Source organism: Elgaria multicarinata, chromosome 2, assembly GCF_023053635.1.
Source record: "Elgaria multicarinata webbii isolate HBS135686 ecotype San Diego chromosome 2, rElgMul1.1.pri, whole genome shotgun sequence".
NCBI classification, from domain to species: domain Eukaryota; kingdom Metazoa; phylum Chordata; class Lepidosauria; order Squamata; family Anguidae; genus Elgaria; species Elgaria multicarinata.
In genome coordinates, this window is record NC_086172.1 from 130,074,991 (window position 1) to 130,092,496 (window position 17,506).

Genomic DNA, 17,506 nt, shown 5'->3' on the forward strand with positions numbered 1-17,506 from the left:
GAATCAGTACCTAAATATGTTTGTTCCCAGGTTTCTTCCTCATCCATCGTGTGTCATATTTATAATACTGTAAATGTGTGAGCAAGGACTTAAACTTTGCAGAGTGGCTAGAAAATGAAATGCTTTATAAAATAGTATTTCACAGGGCCTAATTTCAGTTAAAAATCCTATCCACAAAACACATTAATGCTTGTTGCCTTTTGGACCAGCTTGCATCCTGTTTCAAGGCAGCAGAAATACACTTCAGCATACAGTATGCCACAAGGAAGGTGGGATTGAACTTCTACCCAACGTGGATTATCTCATGTGGCTTCCGTCCTAGAAATAATGTTTCAAAGCTGGCTTCTAGTTGAAGGCTATTTTAATTTTACAGATTCTTTCTCATAGTTATTGAAATAGGCTTTATGGTTAGATGTCTACAAAAATACCAGTTTTTCAGGAGATACAGAAAAAGAGGGAATATATATATACAGTAAAAACAAAATCTCACATTTCAATATATTCTTAAAAACATTTCAGCTTATTTACAGATGTATTAAAAATCAAATATCCAGGAATCTTGGTCAAATGAAGGTATGCCCATTGCAAGGGTTTTAAATTAATTTGTTTACAAAATTTATAAAATTCATAGTCTTGTTATTTGAGTAAAAAGTATACATAATTTTCAAGACTATCTCTGAAACAAAAGACATGCACTGTATCCTGGGAGGAATTTCTAATTTTAAAAACTCTGGAACTTAGCATTCAACTGCAGGATCAAAGCGGACTATGGAAAGACATAATTAGAAGAAAGGGATTCTGTGTTTGAACCAAACTTGATTGCTTATATAGAGATTTCCTCTAATTCTTCATAGCCTTTTGTTAAATCATGACACAGCCCTTTCAAAACAACCAAGTACTTTAACAAACAGTGAAATATCTTTAACAGTCTATTTCTCTGTCAGACTCCTAGCCAATGCGGAGATTTTTTAACCCCCCCCCCCCGAGTTTTTGTGGCTCAAAATCAAACAAATAATAGCTGGAATGGTGGAAGGTGATGGAAAGAAAGAAAAGTATACTCTAATGCTACATTTTTGTGGGTCTTCTAGCATACTGGAGGTGTTACTGCACACAATGGAGGAAAATCAGCAGACTGAACTACCTTTGCAGAACTACAAAGCATCATTTGTTTAAGCAACTCTACCTGACACCGTTGCATCATAATCTGATCTCTGAAATAGAGGGACTGGATAGATTTTAACCAAGCATGTAGATGCTAGGTTCCTTTCCAAACCTTAAGGCACTGAAAGAATACTGTAAAGCATGTAAGAGATGAGAGCTTAAATATGGGACAAGGTAATGTGTACAGCTAAAGATACTGAACTGCTTTGTCCATCATACTGTTCAGAACAGGAGTGGGCAACATGTGCCTCTCTAGATGGTTTGGCCTACAACTCCCATCATCCCACACCATTGGCTATGCTGGCTAGGGCTGATAGGAATAGTAGGCCAAAAATAGCCGGAGGTCTACAAGTTGCCCAACTCTGGTTTAGAATCTACTTCTCCTCAAGCTTCCTTTTGCTTTGTAGCATTATGAAGTAAAGAAAATGTAAAGCATTCTGTCCCTCTGCAGGGTTTTCCGTTTCAAATTGTAGACGCAGTGGTTACAGTGTGTACATAGTCAAAAAGTTACAAAAAAGAATTTTGAAACTATCGATTACCTGGAGTTCCAATATAGCCAACTTACACATAGGTGAAGAGAGGGAGGGCCTTAATGAATATTACATGAGGCTTTGCTGTCTGAGTGAAACTGAAACTAATTATTTTCTTTACTTATGCAGAAGATGGTCTCTCACCAGCTAGCTCAACCAGTGATAGGACACAGAAGCTTCTAACAGGAGTCAACCAAAGCAAGGGGGTAGGAAGCCTTACAATTTTTAGCTGGGATAGCAAGAACAGAGATTTACATTCCATAATACAATTATGCAAAATTCATTAGTATAATTAAGGGAAATGCAGCAATTTTCAGATTTCATCTAACAAGTGATTGGGGGATGCATATGCTTCACAAGTTCTCAAAAAAAATCTTATTTACAATAATGATAGGAAACAACCATTAACACTTTCTTCCTAGATGGAAAGTTCATAACTTTACATATTTACAGAAAGAAGCTGTGTACAAAAATATAAATTGTTTAATAGTATGAAATCCCTTCACATTCACTAGCTTAAAAGTGAAGAGGTTCCCCAAATTCTTCAATTAAGAGACATTAGAGAAAAATACATCTTGTAGCTCAAATACTTTAGTCTGAGCTCCTAAATTCATAATGCAGTAAGATATATGTGTACAAACCATTTACATTCCTGAATATTTTTTTTGAAATGCTAAAAACATTTAAAATTGTTTTTAAAAGATGCATCCTGTCACTGTCATAAAAAGGTAAGGAGCACTATGCTACCTTTCCTGCCATTTATGAAAAACTCCTCTGGAGTTCGAGCAAGGCAATTAGTACTCTCACTCAATTAGATTTTGTCATGCTGGAAAGAACTCAGTTCTGTACTGTTTCTCCTTCCCAGAGCAAACTGTGTGAAAAATATCTAATTCATTAAAGGTCTTCATCCTATTTCACAATGGTTCTACATTAACATCAGGCAAACTGGGCACCTGCATGATTTATTTATCTGGCTAATCTCTTACTCTTGATTTTTTGTCATCCGATAGCAAGCGGAAACATCAAACCCCATAAATCACATGCACAATTGTTATACTATATGCACATGCTACATAGGAAACTAGATGCTGGAGGTGTACCATATGCTCAGTGGTCCAGATTAACTATGAAAGTCTCTGGAAAGTCAAAAATAAATAACCAAAAAGTATTGGACGGTAAAGCCACAATACTATTTTGATTTTGTAGCTGCAGGTGCTAATGTGAGCATTGCTTTTGGGTCCTGACTTGAACTAGTCAGTGGCTGGGCAGTTTTCATCTCTTTTGCAGCAACAGGCGCCAATGAAGGCATCATCTTGGTATTCTGCCCTTCGGAATCTAATGGAAAGTTAGAAGCTTTTAACCCAAGTGGTGCCAATTTGGGCATGGGCCTCCATGTCATGTCGGTGTTGCCAGCTTCTAGGTTAGTTTTCATCTGTAGAATGGGAGGTGACACACTTCTTGTTTTTGCTAAAGATTCCACATTTGTTCCACTTCCACCACTATTTACTGCTGAGAGGTCAGGGTTTGGGGCCTTTAATTCAGAGCCTAGCATGATTTTCAAAGCATCAGATTCAGATGAAAGCTCTCCTGAGTTCCTGTTTCCTTCAGGAAGATCATCATCATCCAAATGAAGCAGGAGAGGAGTTATGGAATCACTATTCTCTCGAACTATAGAAAGGTCCTTAAAGCTCCCACCCATTGCACCAAACTGAAAGGGAGAGCCACCTGCAGGAGTGGATTCCCGGCGATTTTCCAGATCTCCTAGAGAAAACCCAGAGCTTAGGGAGTTGGGAAGCTCTGATATGTCTGAGGCATCATCATTCAATTGCTGGTTGAGAAATGCAATTTCATTCAGAAGTGAGGTGAGAGTTTCATCTGTGTCATCATTCTCCTCTATGTCCATTAAGTCATTCGCGTCCAGCCCTGGTTCATGGATTGCAGAGGCTACTTTCTGCAGTTCCATTTCTAATCCAGAGTCTTTGGGTTCATTAACCTGCACCTTTTGAAATGAAGAATCCTTTGACTTTTGACAGTTGCTTCCCTTGTCCGTCAATTTTGCTCTTGCCTGGCTTCCAGCTAATTCTTCAACACAGTGTTTTGTTGAAAATGTTTCTAGGGATCCCTTTAAACTGGAGACATTTACTATTTGCGGAAAATCTTGGGCTGTTCCAGTGGCATTTCTCTCTTTTCCAAAAGACGTTTCAGCTTTTTCTTCAGACTGATCAGTTGTTTTCTGCGATACCACTTGCAAGGAAGGTTTAGTTGTCTGGGAATCCGCATCCACAGTTACATAAGGATTCTTATCTACAACCAGGTTTAAATTTGTATCTTCTTCAGTAGCTAGTGACGTCACATTTACTATCCTTGGCATCATAAATGAGTCTTCATTTTCTGTAAGCCCAAATAAAGAAAAGTCTGTTAGAGCACTGGCGACAGGAACTAGATTGTTCTCTTCCTTCTAGACAGCTTCTCTATAACCATTAATCAATCACCTGAATAATAAACTGGCAGAGTGGATGGAAAAGGAAGTAGCAAAAATACATTTCATATCCCAAGCAGTCCAACAAATACAGGATATGAGTAGTCGTGAGGTCCTGGAAGCCAAATTTAGGTTGCTACACAGGAGGTTGAAATCCAGGACCACCAAGGTAGCTTTCTCTGAAATGCTATCAGTTCCATGCGCAGCAGGGCCAGTAAGACAGGTGCAGCTGAGAAGTCTCAATGCATGGATGAGATGATGGTGCAGAGAGGAAGGGTTCAGATTTGTTAGGCACTGGGGAACATTTTGTGACAAGCCAGGCCTGTACAAGACGGTTGGGCTGCACTGAAACCAAAATGGAACCAGATTGCTGGAGCTAAACATAAAAATGGTGGCAGAGCAGCTTTTAAACTAAATCCTGGGGAAAAGCTGACAGGAGCTGGGAAGCATGCGGTTTGGGTTAAATCATCTGAAGGAGATCAATATAAAAACGTTTTTGATTGTCCCAATGTAAAAGTGGAACAAATAGGCCATGAGTACAGGATAGAACATGACAGCCAATCAAAGAGGCTAAAGTGCAACTGTGAAAAAGGGACACGCCAGAGACATTTGGGGAGGGATACCATGTATAAGTGCTTCTATGCAAATGCTAGAAGCCTCTGAACCAAAATGGGAGAATTGGAGTGCTTGGTTTCAAAGGAGAACCTGGACATAGTGAGCATTACAGAAACCTGGTGGGATGGAGAGAACCAGTGGACAGGGAAGGGCATACTGGGGGCAGTGTTGCTCTGTACATCAAAGAGGACATTGTGTCAAGTATTGCGGGTGACAGTACAGGGCCCCAAAACTAATTTAATGCTAGGAACATGCATTCATCCCCCAGGGTGACCTTGAGGTGGAAAACGAAATCAGGGAGGCCTCCAAACGAGGAAGTGTTGCAATAATGGATGACTTCAATTATCCTCACATTGACTGGATAAATGCATATTCTAGTCATGACAAAGAGGTTAAATTTCTTGATGTCCTAAATGACTGTGCCCTAGAACAGCTGGTCATGGAACCGACCAGAGGGGAGGCAACCCTGGACTTAATCCTAAGTGCTGCTGCCCAGGATCTAATACAAGATGTAAATATTGTTGAACCAATTGGCAACAGTGACCACAGTGCTATCAGACTCAGCATATACTTAAGTGGGAAACTGCCCAGAAAGTCCAACACAGTCACATTTAACTCCAAAAGAGGAAACTTCTCTAAAAAGGGAACTGGTGAAAAGAGAGTTGAAAGGGGGAATCAAGATGGTTAAATCCTTGCAAAATACATGGAGCTTATTCAAAAGCACAATAATAGAAGCTCAACTAAAATGTATTCCACAGGTTAGGAAAGGTAGCACCAAGTCCAAGAGGTCACCAGCAGGGTTAACAAGTAGTATCAAGGAAGCTATTGTATGAAAGAGGGCTTCCTTCAGAAAATGGGAGTCTTGCCCAAGTGAGGAAAATAAAAGGGAGCATTGCACTGAGGAGACAAAAGTATTTATTGCATCCTGAAAAACCACGAAGCCCAACGCAACATGAAGAAAATTCCTGCATTCTTTCTATTGCACATAATGTTAAGCTTACCTGAAGTGAGCTCTGGAGCAGTTTCTACAACTGGAGAAGGAGAGTTACTGGCCACAGCAGATACGGTAATGGGAATTGTAGAGGTAGGGAGGATGCCTTTCACTTGCACCGGCATTGCGGAGCCTGGCAACTGAATCATCACAGAAGCAATACCTTAGCAAAGGGAAATAAATAACAAATTAACTTTTAGGTATACTACCAAGCAAAACAGTTCTGATAAACATTTAACATATGGTACCAGATGAAAAGAAATGTAAATCTCATCTAGTGCCATATAGTATTGTTAACAGGAACAGTTGACGTACTTTCTTCTACAATTTATTTGTTTTTTCGCTGTTTCTTTAGCGAAAATCAATTGTCTATTTCTTTTAAGGATTGGATCTAGAAATATATTTGTGTTTTTGTTACTATCAAATGTTTAAACCTTAAATACATTGACTGGAAGTTGGAAGAGTTAAGAGAGAATATTTTCCATTTTTATAAGATTCATATAGAAATCAGGCGAGTCTCAAATTCAGTTTTGAGTTTCTAGTTGTGTTTTAATCTTACCTGGCTGCGTTGTCCCATTACTGCTGTCAATTTCTGATTTGACTTCAGCTTGCAGGAGAGTAGAAGGCAGGGTAGCAACCTGTCCTGGTACCAGGGGACTTTTGAAAGCAAGGACTTGGCCATTTGCAGTCATTACTAGGCTAGCATTTGTTAACGTCACAGGAGAAGGTGCATCTTCTATAAGGAATCGAAAACAAGTAAGTATTCAGATATGTACAAACATGAGAAGATTATGTAACTCAGCATTCATAATCCCAGGCCTAAAGAAGTGAGGTTGGTGGGCACTTGTAACAGGGCCTTTTGTATAGCAGCATCCCAGTTGTGGAATATCGTCCCCAAGGAGGTTAAGCTAGCTCTGCAAACTTACAGAGTCAAGTGCACCAAAAGTAGCTTTACTCTCACTATTGGAAGATCTAAAGTGTAAAAAAGAAACTAAAGAATTGATAACAAATTTGCTGACTGCAGCAAGGTTAATGGTATCTAGGAACTGGAAGACTCAAGGTGATTATCATATAGAAGAATGGTATAAAGAAGTTTGGGATATTGCTATTAATGATAAATTGACATGTAATATTAAAGTAAGAAGAGGTATAGCAAAAGTGAATGAATTTGACAGGATTTGGAAACAGTTGCTAATATTTGTGTTCTCAAAGGGAAGTGGAAAACCACCACCAGAAGAAGTGTTAAGATTTTGGAAACAGGAATGATCCCGTAAGGTGGGGGGAGCACTTGTTGGATTGTCGAATTGTGTTTATGGTTGTTAAGTACTATATGTTAAGAATTTCATTTTCAAGTAATTTGTTAAGAATCATGATAGTTTCTTTATGTATGTTTATTGTTGTATTTGTAGATGTTTTATTTAGTATTTCAAAATTAATTAAAAAAATTTAAAAAGTTAAGTGCAGTGTCTAGTAGCATGCTTCAGTCTCCCCCATTCTAAAAAAAATCCTCTCTTGATATGTTTTCTCTTGCCAATTATCGCCCTATTTCTCTGCTGCCATTCGTGTCAGAAGTTTTGGAACAAGTGGTTTATTGCCGGAGTCTTCATTTTCTTTCTAGTTCCTCAGCCTTGGATCCTTTTCAGTCTGGCTTCCATCCTCTGCATTCTACTGAGACAGCTCTTACTAAGATTACCAATGATCTTCTTATTGCCAAATCTAAAGGCCTGTTTTCAGTTCTTATTCTTTTGGAACTTACTGCGGCCTTTGATACAGTTGATCATGACCTCCTATCGGCTACCCTATGTGACCTTGGATTCTGCGAATCTGTCTATGACTGGTTTGCCTCCTATCTCGCAGGTTGCTCATTTAGCGTATGTGCTAATGGCCACTCGTCTTCTTCTTTTCCCCTTCAAGTTGGGGTGTCACAGAGCTCAGTACTTGGCCCTTTGTTGTTCTCTTTATACATGTTATCGTTAGGTAATCTTATTCATTCTCATGGCCTCCAATATCACCTGTATGCAGACGATACACAATTGTATCTCTCTTCTCCCGAACTTTCTTCTGACGTTCAGGCTAGGATCTCAGCCTGTTTGTCTGACATCTCAGCCTGGATGCTTCAGCGTCGCTTAAAACTAAACATGGCGAAAACAGTTTTGCTTGTCTTCCCTCCCAAACCGTTCCCTCGCTCTTCATTCTTTGTTACTATCCAGTGGAAGAAGCTCGTAGTCTTGGCTTCATTTTTTATTCTTCACTTTCTTTCTCCTCACATATCGAAGCTGTAGCCAAGTCCTGCCGTTTTTTCCTATGTAACATTGCTAGGATCCGTCCGTTCTTATCTGAATCTTCTGCTAAGACCCTTGTCCATGCTTTGGTTATCTCCCGTTTGGACTTTTGTAATCTTCTTTTGACTGGTCTTCCTTATGCTCATCTCTCCTCTTTGGTCTCTCTTCACCATTCTGCAGCCAAGATTATTTTCTTGGCTCATCGTTTTGACCATGTTTCTCCTTTGTTGAAATCTCTTCATTGGCTTCCGATCCCATATAGAATTCAGTATAAGCTTATTTGCTGACATTCAAAGCGTGTCATGGTCTTGCACCTTCTTATCTTTCCTCTCTCATTTCACTCTACCATCCCTCTCGTACCCGCCGTTCTTCAAATGTTATGTTGCTCTCCCGCCCAAGAGTCTCTATCTCTCTTGCCCGGCTTCGCCCATTCTCTCTGGCTGCCCCGTTTGCTTGGAATGCTCTTCCAGAGCAACTACGTACCACGAGTTCCATTGTAGATTTTAAAATGCATTTGAAAACTCATTTGTTTTCAATAGCTTTTGGTATTTTAGCTTGATTTACTGTTCTTATTACTATGATTATTCTCTTATTTCTGTTTGTGAATCCCTTTCCCCCTTCATATGTTTTAATGTGATTTTAGGCTGTAAGCCTCTAGGCAGGGTATCGCTGTTTTATTTGTATATTTTGTACAGCACCAAGTACATTGTTGGTGCTATATAAATAAATAAATAAATAATAATTTGGGAGAGCAGTTGGCAACTTTTATGAAGTTGGTTTTCATAGCTGCACAGTGAAGGTCAGTGCTTTTTGCTACTGACAACAGCTAGATAATACACAGTCTTGCACAGTTTGTACTTCTTTGTTGATAAGGATGCCCCTTTCTTTGCTGAGAGACACTGTCGTTCCTGCTACAAAAGGAAGACCCCCCCCTTTTCTCCTCTTTGGTGAAGGGAGGGAGGTGTGTGTGTGTGTGTATGCCTTCTGACAGTATGAAACTTAGTAAGCCAAATCCTATAAAACCATGGGCAGATTGGCCTGTTACCTGTTCTCGTCTGAGAAGGAAGGAGCACCACCTGCTAAGATAAACAGCCCACCCTGCCCCACTCTGGAACAATGCCTATTACTTCAAGGGAAATGGAGTAACTGCAACTGCGAATTGAACAGCATGTGTAAGCTTTTCTTTACTTTTCTTATCTGCATCCATTTCCCATCAATTCATTCTTTCACACAAGTGGACTTGAGTCATATTGGTACCTTGAATGTGTTTGGTGGGCCCCCCAAGTGGATCAGGCCCCGGTTTTAAGACACTCCTCCTTTCTGTCGTTTAGATGGCTAGTGTAGACAACATTATTCTGCTGAGCTTTTAATGTCACTGGTGGTTTTTTTATTATCATTAATTCCTGGTTTTAAAGAATGTTTTAAGTGTTTGCATTTTTATGTATTTTCAACTTTATATTTTTATTGTATAACACCTCGAGTACTTATTGAGCGTAGGGGCAATCCAAAAATATTCTATATAAATAAATAAATTCACGACATGGAACAATCCCTTGGTATTTAAGAACATTAACATTAGCCCATACCTGCAGATTCCAAGACACTGCAAATTTTAAGCAGAAAGTATGAAAATAAATGAATCTGGGGAAAACATTACAGCAACATGCCAATCATAAAACGATCTATCATACAGGCTAAACTATAGTGTTGTTTTGTGGTAATTTAATGTTTTCCTATGCTTAGGCCATTTGATTCATAAATCATCTTTCTTTGTTTTAATACTGAAGTTGTATCTTGCAAGATACAATGGAGTATTCCAGACATGCAGATGTAATGCTTCCAAGAATGTCTCGTGTCTTAGATTTTCCTTTGTGTGCATATATCAACTACTTTTTTAGCCTACCTGTGACACGGCTTCCTTTCCTGGAAAGTATCAATGGTTTTGTACGCTTGTTGGACAAGATCACGGGTTTCGTATCTGTAAGGACAGAAGGGGGGCTGCTTTCCACAGAAGGCCCAGCAGTTTCTGTAGTTTCAACAGTCTTCGTGGGTTCTACTTGTTGATGGCGCTTCTTTTTTTGTGCTTCTACTGCTTTCTGCTTGGCATAAATATATTCTAGCTTCTTCAAGACTACTTCCTGCGTCTTGCCTATAGAGGAAAATAGTAGTCAGGTTCCCCTCACATTCAGCATGATTACAAAAAGTTGAGAGCTCACCAGTGAGCCAAAATGCAAGGTTTCACAGCATAAAGCGTATAGCATTTCTGACATACCCGCTCCCCCACCATCCTGTACCCACCATCCCTGGGGCCTAACTTCAATGGAGTAAGCGTTGACATCTTAGTATCAATTACGTATTTTTAAATCTAGCCTTTGTATTTCTACATGGACAGTAACTCCAACCTTCTCAACTATGTGGTATCCTCCAAACATCCCCCGTACTCCTTTCCTCAGCCTGTCCTGTCACCTTACCTGAAAGTGCAGAAACTTTACGAATCAGGGTGTCTTGCTTGCGCATTAACAAGTTCTTCTGACCTGTGAGTTTATCTGCCTGATCTGTTAGCCCCTGGATCTCTTCAAAAGCCTGAAAAAAGATGAAGAACCCATTTTATATATTCCAGCAGAATATACCTAAAGCAAAAAGATAGCCTCTCTCCCTTCTTATTAGCAAAGCATTCGGGGACGACGACGACTTGCAATGAGCTAAAAATAAGCAAACTATGGTTTATTAAGAAGATAGGACTTGAGTGTTTTAGGGCAAAAGACTGCACTCCATAAATAAATAGGAGCCACGTCCTAGGCAAAAATAGTGGGAGTGATAAACTGCAGCTTTGTTTGCTTTTTACAAAGGGTGCTATGAAAACAGAGTTGATCAGTTATATTTGATCAATCAAAAATGGACCTCTGACTAATTGGGCAGATTTTTAAAAAAGCTTTTACAATGCCTGCCTGTGGGTAGCTGACATCTTAAAGGCATTCCCCCCTTCTCTCGAGGAAAGGAGACAATGCCTCTATGATGGTTCCTGCTGTGTCATGCACATGCATTGAATAAGAACAAAAAAGTGTGCTCTCGTTAGAATGACAGGTTTTGCTCAAAAAATGATGTAGTTTTAAACTACCAATAAATCAACTGGTGGACTAAAACTGATACAATTAATCAAACTAAAATTCTTTAATCAGGTGACAGCCCTAGTAATAAATTTTTAACTAATAATTGCAATGTTCTCCTTTTTTTCTGTCAAGATGCAACTCTGCCTTACAGCCTGCCTCCAAGTGATGCCAAACTATACAATACTGACTTGTTTGAGAATAAAGCACTTGGAAACTTTGGGGACAGTGTGTAATCCCAAAGTCGCCTTCAGTTTTTCAAAGAGTCCCCTCATTTCCTTACGACGGCGACGTTCATTTGCTGTATGTGTTTGCCGGTAGTTAGCAAAGGCTTCTTCCTCATTCTTTGGCTTTTTGTTTGAGGACTCAGATTGCTATGAAAAGAAAAATCTTGCTTTTGTGAACAGTTTAAAATAAAAACATGCAACCAAAACAATGTCTTGAATTGCTATATTATAACTATAAACCTGGGTCTATCCATGGCTCAGCTTTTCAGGAAAACTGAGATCTTTGAAGGGGTAATGGTTAAAGAGGTGCCTGACTTTGGAGATGCTACATGGAAAATGAAAGAGCCATGTATGAACCAGGGTAAAAGCCATGATTCTGAATTGGGGCGATGAGGCTTAGCAAACCAATACAACACAACATAAGAAGGACCGAGGGGACAGGAGCAGGCAGAAATAACATCGGGGCCTGCTCCTGCTGGACTCTCCCCCCCCCCCACAGGGCAAACTGCCATCTTGGCCCTGTGGGGAAGAAGAAGGACCGCGGGGACAGGAGCAGGCAGAAATAACATCGGGGCCTGCTCCTGCTGGACTCTTCCCCCCCCCCCCCACAGGGCAAACTGCCATCTTGGCCCTGTGGGGAAGAAGAAGGACCGAGGGGACAGGAGCAGGCAGAAATAACATCGGGGCCTGCTCCTGCTGGACTCTTCCCCCCCCCCCCCCCCACAGGGCAAACTGCCATCTTGGCCCTGTGGGGAAGAAGAAGGACCGAGGGGACAGGAGCAGGCAGAAATAACATCGGGGCCTGCTCCTGCTGGACTCTTCCCTCCCCCCACAGGGCAAACTGCCATCTTGGCCCTGTGGGGAAGAAGAAGGACCGAGGGGACAGGAGCAGGCAGAAATAACATCGAGGCCTGCTCCTGCTGGACTCTCTTTCTCTCTCTCTCTCTTTCTTTCTCTCTCCTCCCTCCCTCCCTCCTTGACTCCTTTTCCTTGTGTGTCATGTCTTTATTAGATTGTAAGCCTGAGGGCAGGGACTGTCTTTTTTTGCTAAGTGTAAGCCGCTCCGAGAGCCTTTTTTGGCTGAGGAGCGGGGTATAAGTATGGTAAATAAATAAATAATAATAAAATATGACCAACACCCTTAGCAATGGTGACCAAACTTGGTTTGGCAAATGTGTTATAGCTCTAAAATATACAATAATAGACAACAAAGCCCTATGAGAAGAGACTGAAAGAACTGGGCATGTCTGGAGAAGAAAAGATTGAGGGGAGACATGATAGCACTTTTCAAAAACTTGAAAGGTTGTCACACAGAGGAGGGCCAGGATCTCTCCTCGATCATCCCAGAGTGCAGGACACAGAATAATGGGCTCAAGTTACAGGAAGCCTGATTCCGGTTGGACAACAGGAAAAACTTTCTGACTGTTAGAGCAGTACGACAATGCAACCAGTTACTTAGGGAGGTTGTGGGCTCTCCCATACAAGAGGCATTCAAGAGGCAGCTGGACAGCCATCTGTCAGGTATGCTTTAAGGTAGATTCCTGCATTGAGCAGAGGGGTTGGACTCGGTGGCCTTATAGGCCCCTTCCAACTTTACTATTCTATGATTCTGTGAAGTTGAGTACATATACAACCCACCTGGACTTGGTTAGGTTTTGCTTCTAATCTACTGAGTCAGGGGATAGTTGCCAGTACAACAAAGGAGAGGCAGGTAGGAGTGCAAACCTGTTGCTATAACCATGTGGACTCTCTTCTGTACCTATCCCAGTCATCTCACAACCCTCTGCTGCCTGTGTCACTTGTAGCACACCTTGCAAGTTAGCCACTTATACCTTAGGGTAGAACTAGATGCTGTCAAAACAGGCATCCCCACATACAGCCCTCCTGATTTGTTCCCCTGCTTTTCGCCACTCAAGTTCCACATTCTTTGTTACTGGCAGAGAAACTAACATAGGTAATTCTTGCTAAATATTACAGATGGAGAGAACATAATATGTGCTTTTTATATTAGACAGCATCCATTATCATGTCTTGTTCTGCCCTCAGAGAAAGTATCAACCAGTACATTTATAGATTAATATATACATCACAAAGAAAAACACACGATGAATGAACATGACTCTACCTTAGAAGTCTTGGCCATTATCTTATTAGAATGGTCACGAACAAGGTTCCTAAAGGATAAAAATGAATTCTTTGATTTATACGGATTTCTAGTCTGGGTTATCTAAAGATAAAAATGAAGACTGAGCAGCAGTACCAAACAAGGCTGCAGTCCATGATAATATATGCAGCAGTGGGCTGTGTGAAGTCTGATGAGTGAGGGTCTATTTCCATACTAGATTATTAATGCTCTAATCCCACCTGTTTAGAGGTGGCAAGAAAAAGCAGATGACAATTGTAAGTTATTTTATCCACAGGCAAGTTATCAGCACTGCTAGGCTGATAGCATCTATTATTATTATTATCATCATCATCATCAACATTTATATACCGCCTCATAGCCGAAGCTCTCTGGTCGGTCTAGATTAAAACAATGAACATTTAAAATCAATATACAAAATTTAAAAGCGTAAAAGCATAAAAACAGACAACCTACAAGGCCAATAAATATTTAAAACAACTGTGAACTCTCAGCCAGGCCTAAATATAGCAGTTACACAATGTGCTCTGATCTAGCTGTGTATGCAGCCCCAAGTACAGGATTTCGCCCCCTAACATCAACAACTGCATGTGGAGGGGTGCTTTTACAAATTGACTGCTTGAGCTGGGTTGGAGTGGGTCAGAACAGGCATGGGGAAACTCTGGTCCATGGAGTTCATCAGGCCCACCCATGTCTACCCAGTTCAAAAGGTCTTATCTCTGATTAGCAGGAGATAAGCAAGAAGAGGGCACATGGGGATGACTCTCCCTGCATGCCTTCTTCCCCAGCCAAGTTGCTCTTCTGACAGCCCGCCAAAACGTCTGTCAGCTTGCAAAGCTCAACTGTGCTTTCAATGTAGGCCAGGAATGTTTTGTGTGTGTGTGTGTGTGTGTGTGTGTGTGTACACTCTCTCACCTCATCAGCAGACTCATCCCATATACATGTGCGAATGCATGCGTGTGGCCCTGATCCACCAGCCAGCATCACATGAAGTTGCTAGATCTAAAAAGAAGCTCTCTTTTATGCTATTTTCTAATATAATACTTAGCGATATTGTAAAATCTGATAGTTGGTAGCCAGAAAAGGAAGCCTCCTATACAAAGCAAAGTAAAAAGAAAAATCAAACTGTAGTTTGCAAACCACAAGCTGGGATTGTAGTCAGAGACTAAGCCACTGTTCCTTACTCATAATATCCAAACTTTGGGAATATTGCATTATAAGGGGGCTGGTCCGAAAAACCCTGGTTTATCAGACCAAGATTATTAAGTCTGAATCAGGCCAAATGTATTGTACAACTAGAACCTTTGACTGCTTTTAACAATTTACTACCAGATTGATGGTAAAAATATTATTATTTTTTAAAAAAACATACTTACAATTGTTTGGACAGCAGGGCATGGGTAGCTGTAGCCTTCAAGCGAGCAATATTAATTTTCTCTGAAAGTTCCTCCACAGTCTCAATGTCTACATTTTCCTCAGCTTCACTGGATTCACTTTCATTCTGAAACAGAGTAATAAGACAGTGACGTTTCTATGAAGATATCCAGTAAGAAAATTATTTTAAAATCAAACTGTAATAAGAACATAGGGAACCTACCCACCCACAACACCTGCATCTTTAAGAAGCTATGATATACTTCTTAGCAAGAGCTTCAGCTATTGGGCGGTATAGAAATGAAATAATAAATAAAATAAGTTTTTCCTATTCCATATAGTGAACTATATATAAAGACTGTATGCCAAGAGGTTTTTAACCAAGATAGAATAATTAAGTTTTAAGCTACTGAAAATCTAAGGCAAAATCGTTTTGGCTGCAATCATCACATTCACCTTAAACTTTGTATTACAGCAACTGAAAACAGTTTTTGATCATTTGCTGTATTGCCAGTGTCATGCAGTGTCACCACTGTCCAATTACTCTGAAGTATATTTACATTCTGTGGATTACAACAGATGTATTCAGTGTTGAAAAACAAGCAATGAACAGTTTATACTGAAGCTAATAGAAGTTACTGATGGGAGAAGGGAATACATCCTAACATTTTTTAAAAGTCAGGAAAATGGATTTAAGTGGTTTTTTACAGCTATTTAAAATATGTACATGGAAACTCGTTACAACTCATGCTTTCAGTCCCTAGATAATAAATGGAAAAGTTAGAGGTCTCCTCCATCCAAATAAAACACTATTACTGCAGGTTTTTTGTTTTGTTTTGAAGGACAACATCCTTATTCTTTAAATCTAAAATGGAAACAAAATCAGTAACATACTAAAATGTAACCTGTTCGCTTTCCAGAATAGTTTCTCTGTTGAAACACTTCAAGCAATTTGAAAGGGAAAAAACCTTAATTTTGGTGTAATTGGCAAATAATTCAGTTCTGTGCTATTCAAATAGTTTCCCCCTTCACAATACAATGATTTTAATCACAATTCCACTGTTTGGGGCTCTGCCTTGATAATTTCTGTGCTTTTCCTTTCCCCTGCCTGTTCTGTCTTCCTTACAGTACTTTCTGTCTATGGATGGAGCTTTTTCCGCTCTTCCTTGAAAACCAATACAAATATTTGATCACAATACAAATTACATTCCAGGAATAGCACCAAAATGGCAAGACACTGGGGTAGGTGCAATTAACATTAGCAAACCAAGGGGTCGGTGCGTGTATCTTCATCTTCTTCACAACCACTGCCAGTGGATGGAGAAGAGAGGATGCAGTAGCATGTAAAATCTACCTAGAATTAGCCAAAAATATCTACAAGCAAGAAATAACGTTCCTGCCAGCTATTGCTCATAGATCAGCCAAGATCTCTGTAAGATTTTCCATGAGGATTGTAGGGCAACCTGCTCCTTACGTAAGTTGACACAAACAGCAATATTTTCCTGTCAAAGATGCTGGCACCTGCGGTCCTAATACCATCCCCACTGGCAATGGCTGTTCCAGTTAATATCTGAAGAGCCAGCCACTGCTTCTGCCATCTCCACTATCACTCCCACCTCTCCAAATAACCTGTTGAATCTTTGGGGATAGCAGCAGAGTAGGTGGCATCAGCGGAGTTCAAACAGAGCTTCAAGTACGAACTGAGGAAGTCCAGTTCATTTTTGTTGTGTATTCCTACTTGATTCCCACATCTATGCATAGTTCCCTCCTAAGAACCATCCAGCAAAGGCAAACATATGAACTAGAATATAAGGTCGGAGTTCATTTTAGTCATTAAATAATACATGTATTAAACCCTCTTGTTTTACTCTGTACAGCACCATGTACATTGATGATGCTATATAAATAAATAAATAAATAAATAATAATATCTAGCATGTTTTGTGTTTTTAAAAAGGTGGTACAGTGGGTTCCACTTTCCAGCACAAAGATGCAAGAAGTAAAGTATTGGAAGATATAGCTCACTAATGATAAGAAGGTTTAGCAAGTGAGATATATCAGTGGTTGATTTTCTCGTGACACTATTTTTCTCCTTATACCATTTTCTGGCCATAGCAATAATTAATAAGTCACTAAATTACACTACCAACTTGTTCAGCAATACTGTACGGTGTATTCAACAATCCCTTATTAGCACATTCATATTCTGTACTACTGAGTACTTATTTACAAAGAAATTTGAAACATTTGCAAACTAAATAGATTTATAATGGATTTCACTAATAAGTAATGCATTCTATTAATCCAGTTAGTTTGTAATAAAACATAACAAAACCATCAAAAATTATAAAATTTAGGTTAGCAACTCCTCCTTTCATAAAATGAAATATAATATAGTTGCCTTATCAAATACATCTACACTAACAAGGAATTCATAGGGTATTTTCATTTGTGCCAACACAAACGAAGACAAGAGACGTAACAACAGATAGTGAGATAACTCTTAAAACAATCTTTGGAGGCCCTTCTGAGTACTTTTGCTAAATGACATTAGATGAATGGCTACAAGAGAGGGTTTTTTCCGCTTAGCCGTGATG

At 39.8% G+C, this 17,506-nt stretch overlaps 1 protein-coding gene across 1 annotated transcript in view; it reads right to left on the reverse strand.

Moving 5' to 3' along the window:
* Positions 1–343: 343 nt before the first annotated feature.
* The window catches only part of LOC134392921 (MAX gene-associated protein-like), a 58,911-nt gene continuing 41,748 nt past the window's right edge, over positions 344–17,506 (reverse strand). The window contains exons 17-24 of the mRNA XM_063117682.1: positions 14,912–15,036; positions 13,518–13,566; positions 11,357–11,539; positions 10,530–10,641; positions 9,962–10,207; positions 6,336–6,512; positions 5,787–5,939; positions 344–4,082 (exon numbers count right to left, since the gene is read on the reverse strand). Of these exons, the coding sequence (XP_062973752.1) occupies positions 2,881–4,082; positions 5,787–5,939; positions 6,336–6,512; positions 9,962–10,207; positions 10,530–10,641; positions 11,357–11,539; positions 13,518–13,566; positions 14,912–15,036 (2,247 nt within the window). The 3' untranslated portion in view covers positions 344–2,880. The remainder of the gene's footprint in view (positions 4,083–5,786; positions 5,940–6,335; positions 6,513–9,961; positions 10,208–10,529; positions 10,642–11,356; positions 11,540–13,517; positions 13,567–14,911; positions 15,037–17,506) is intronic.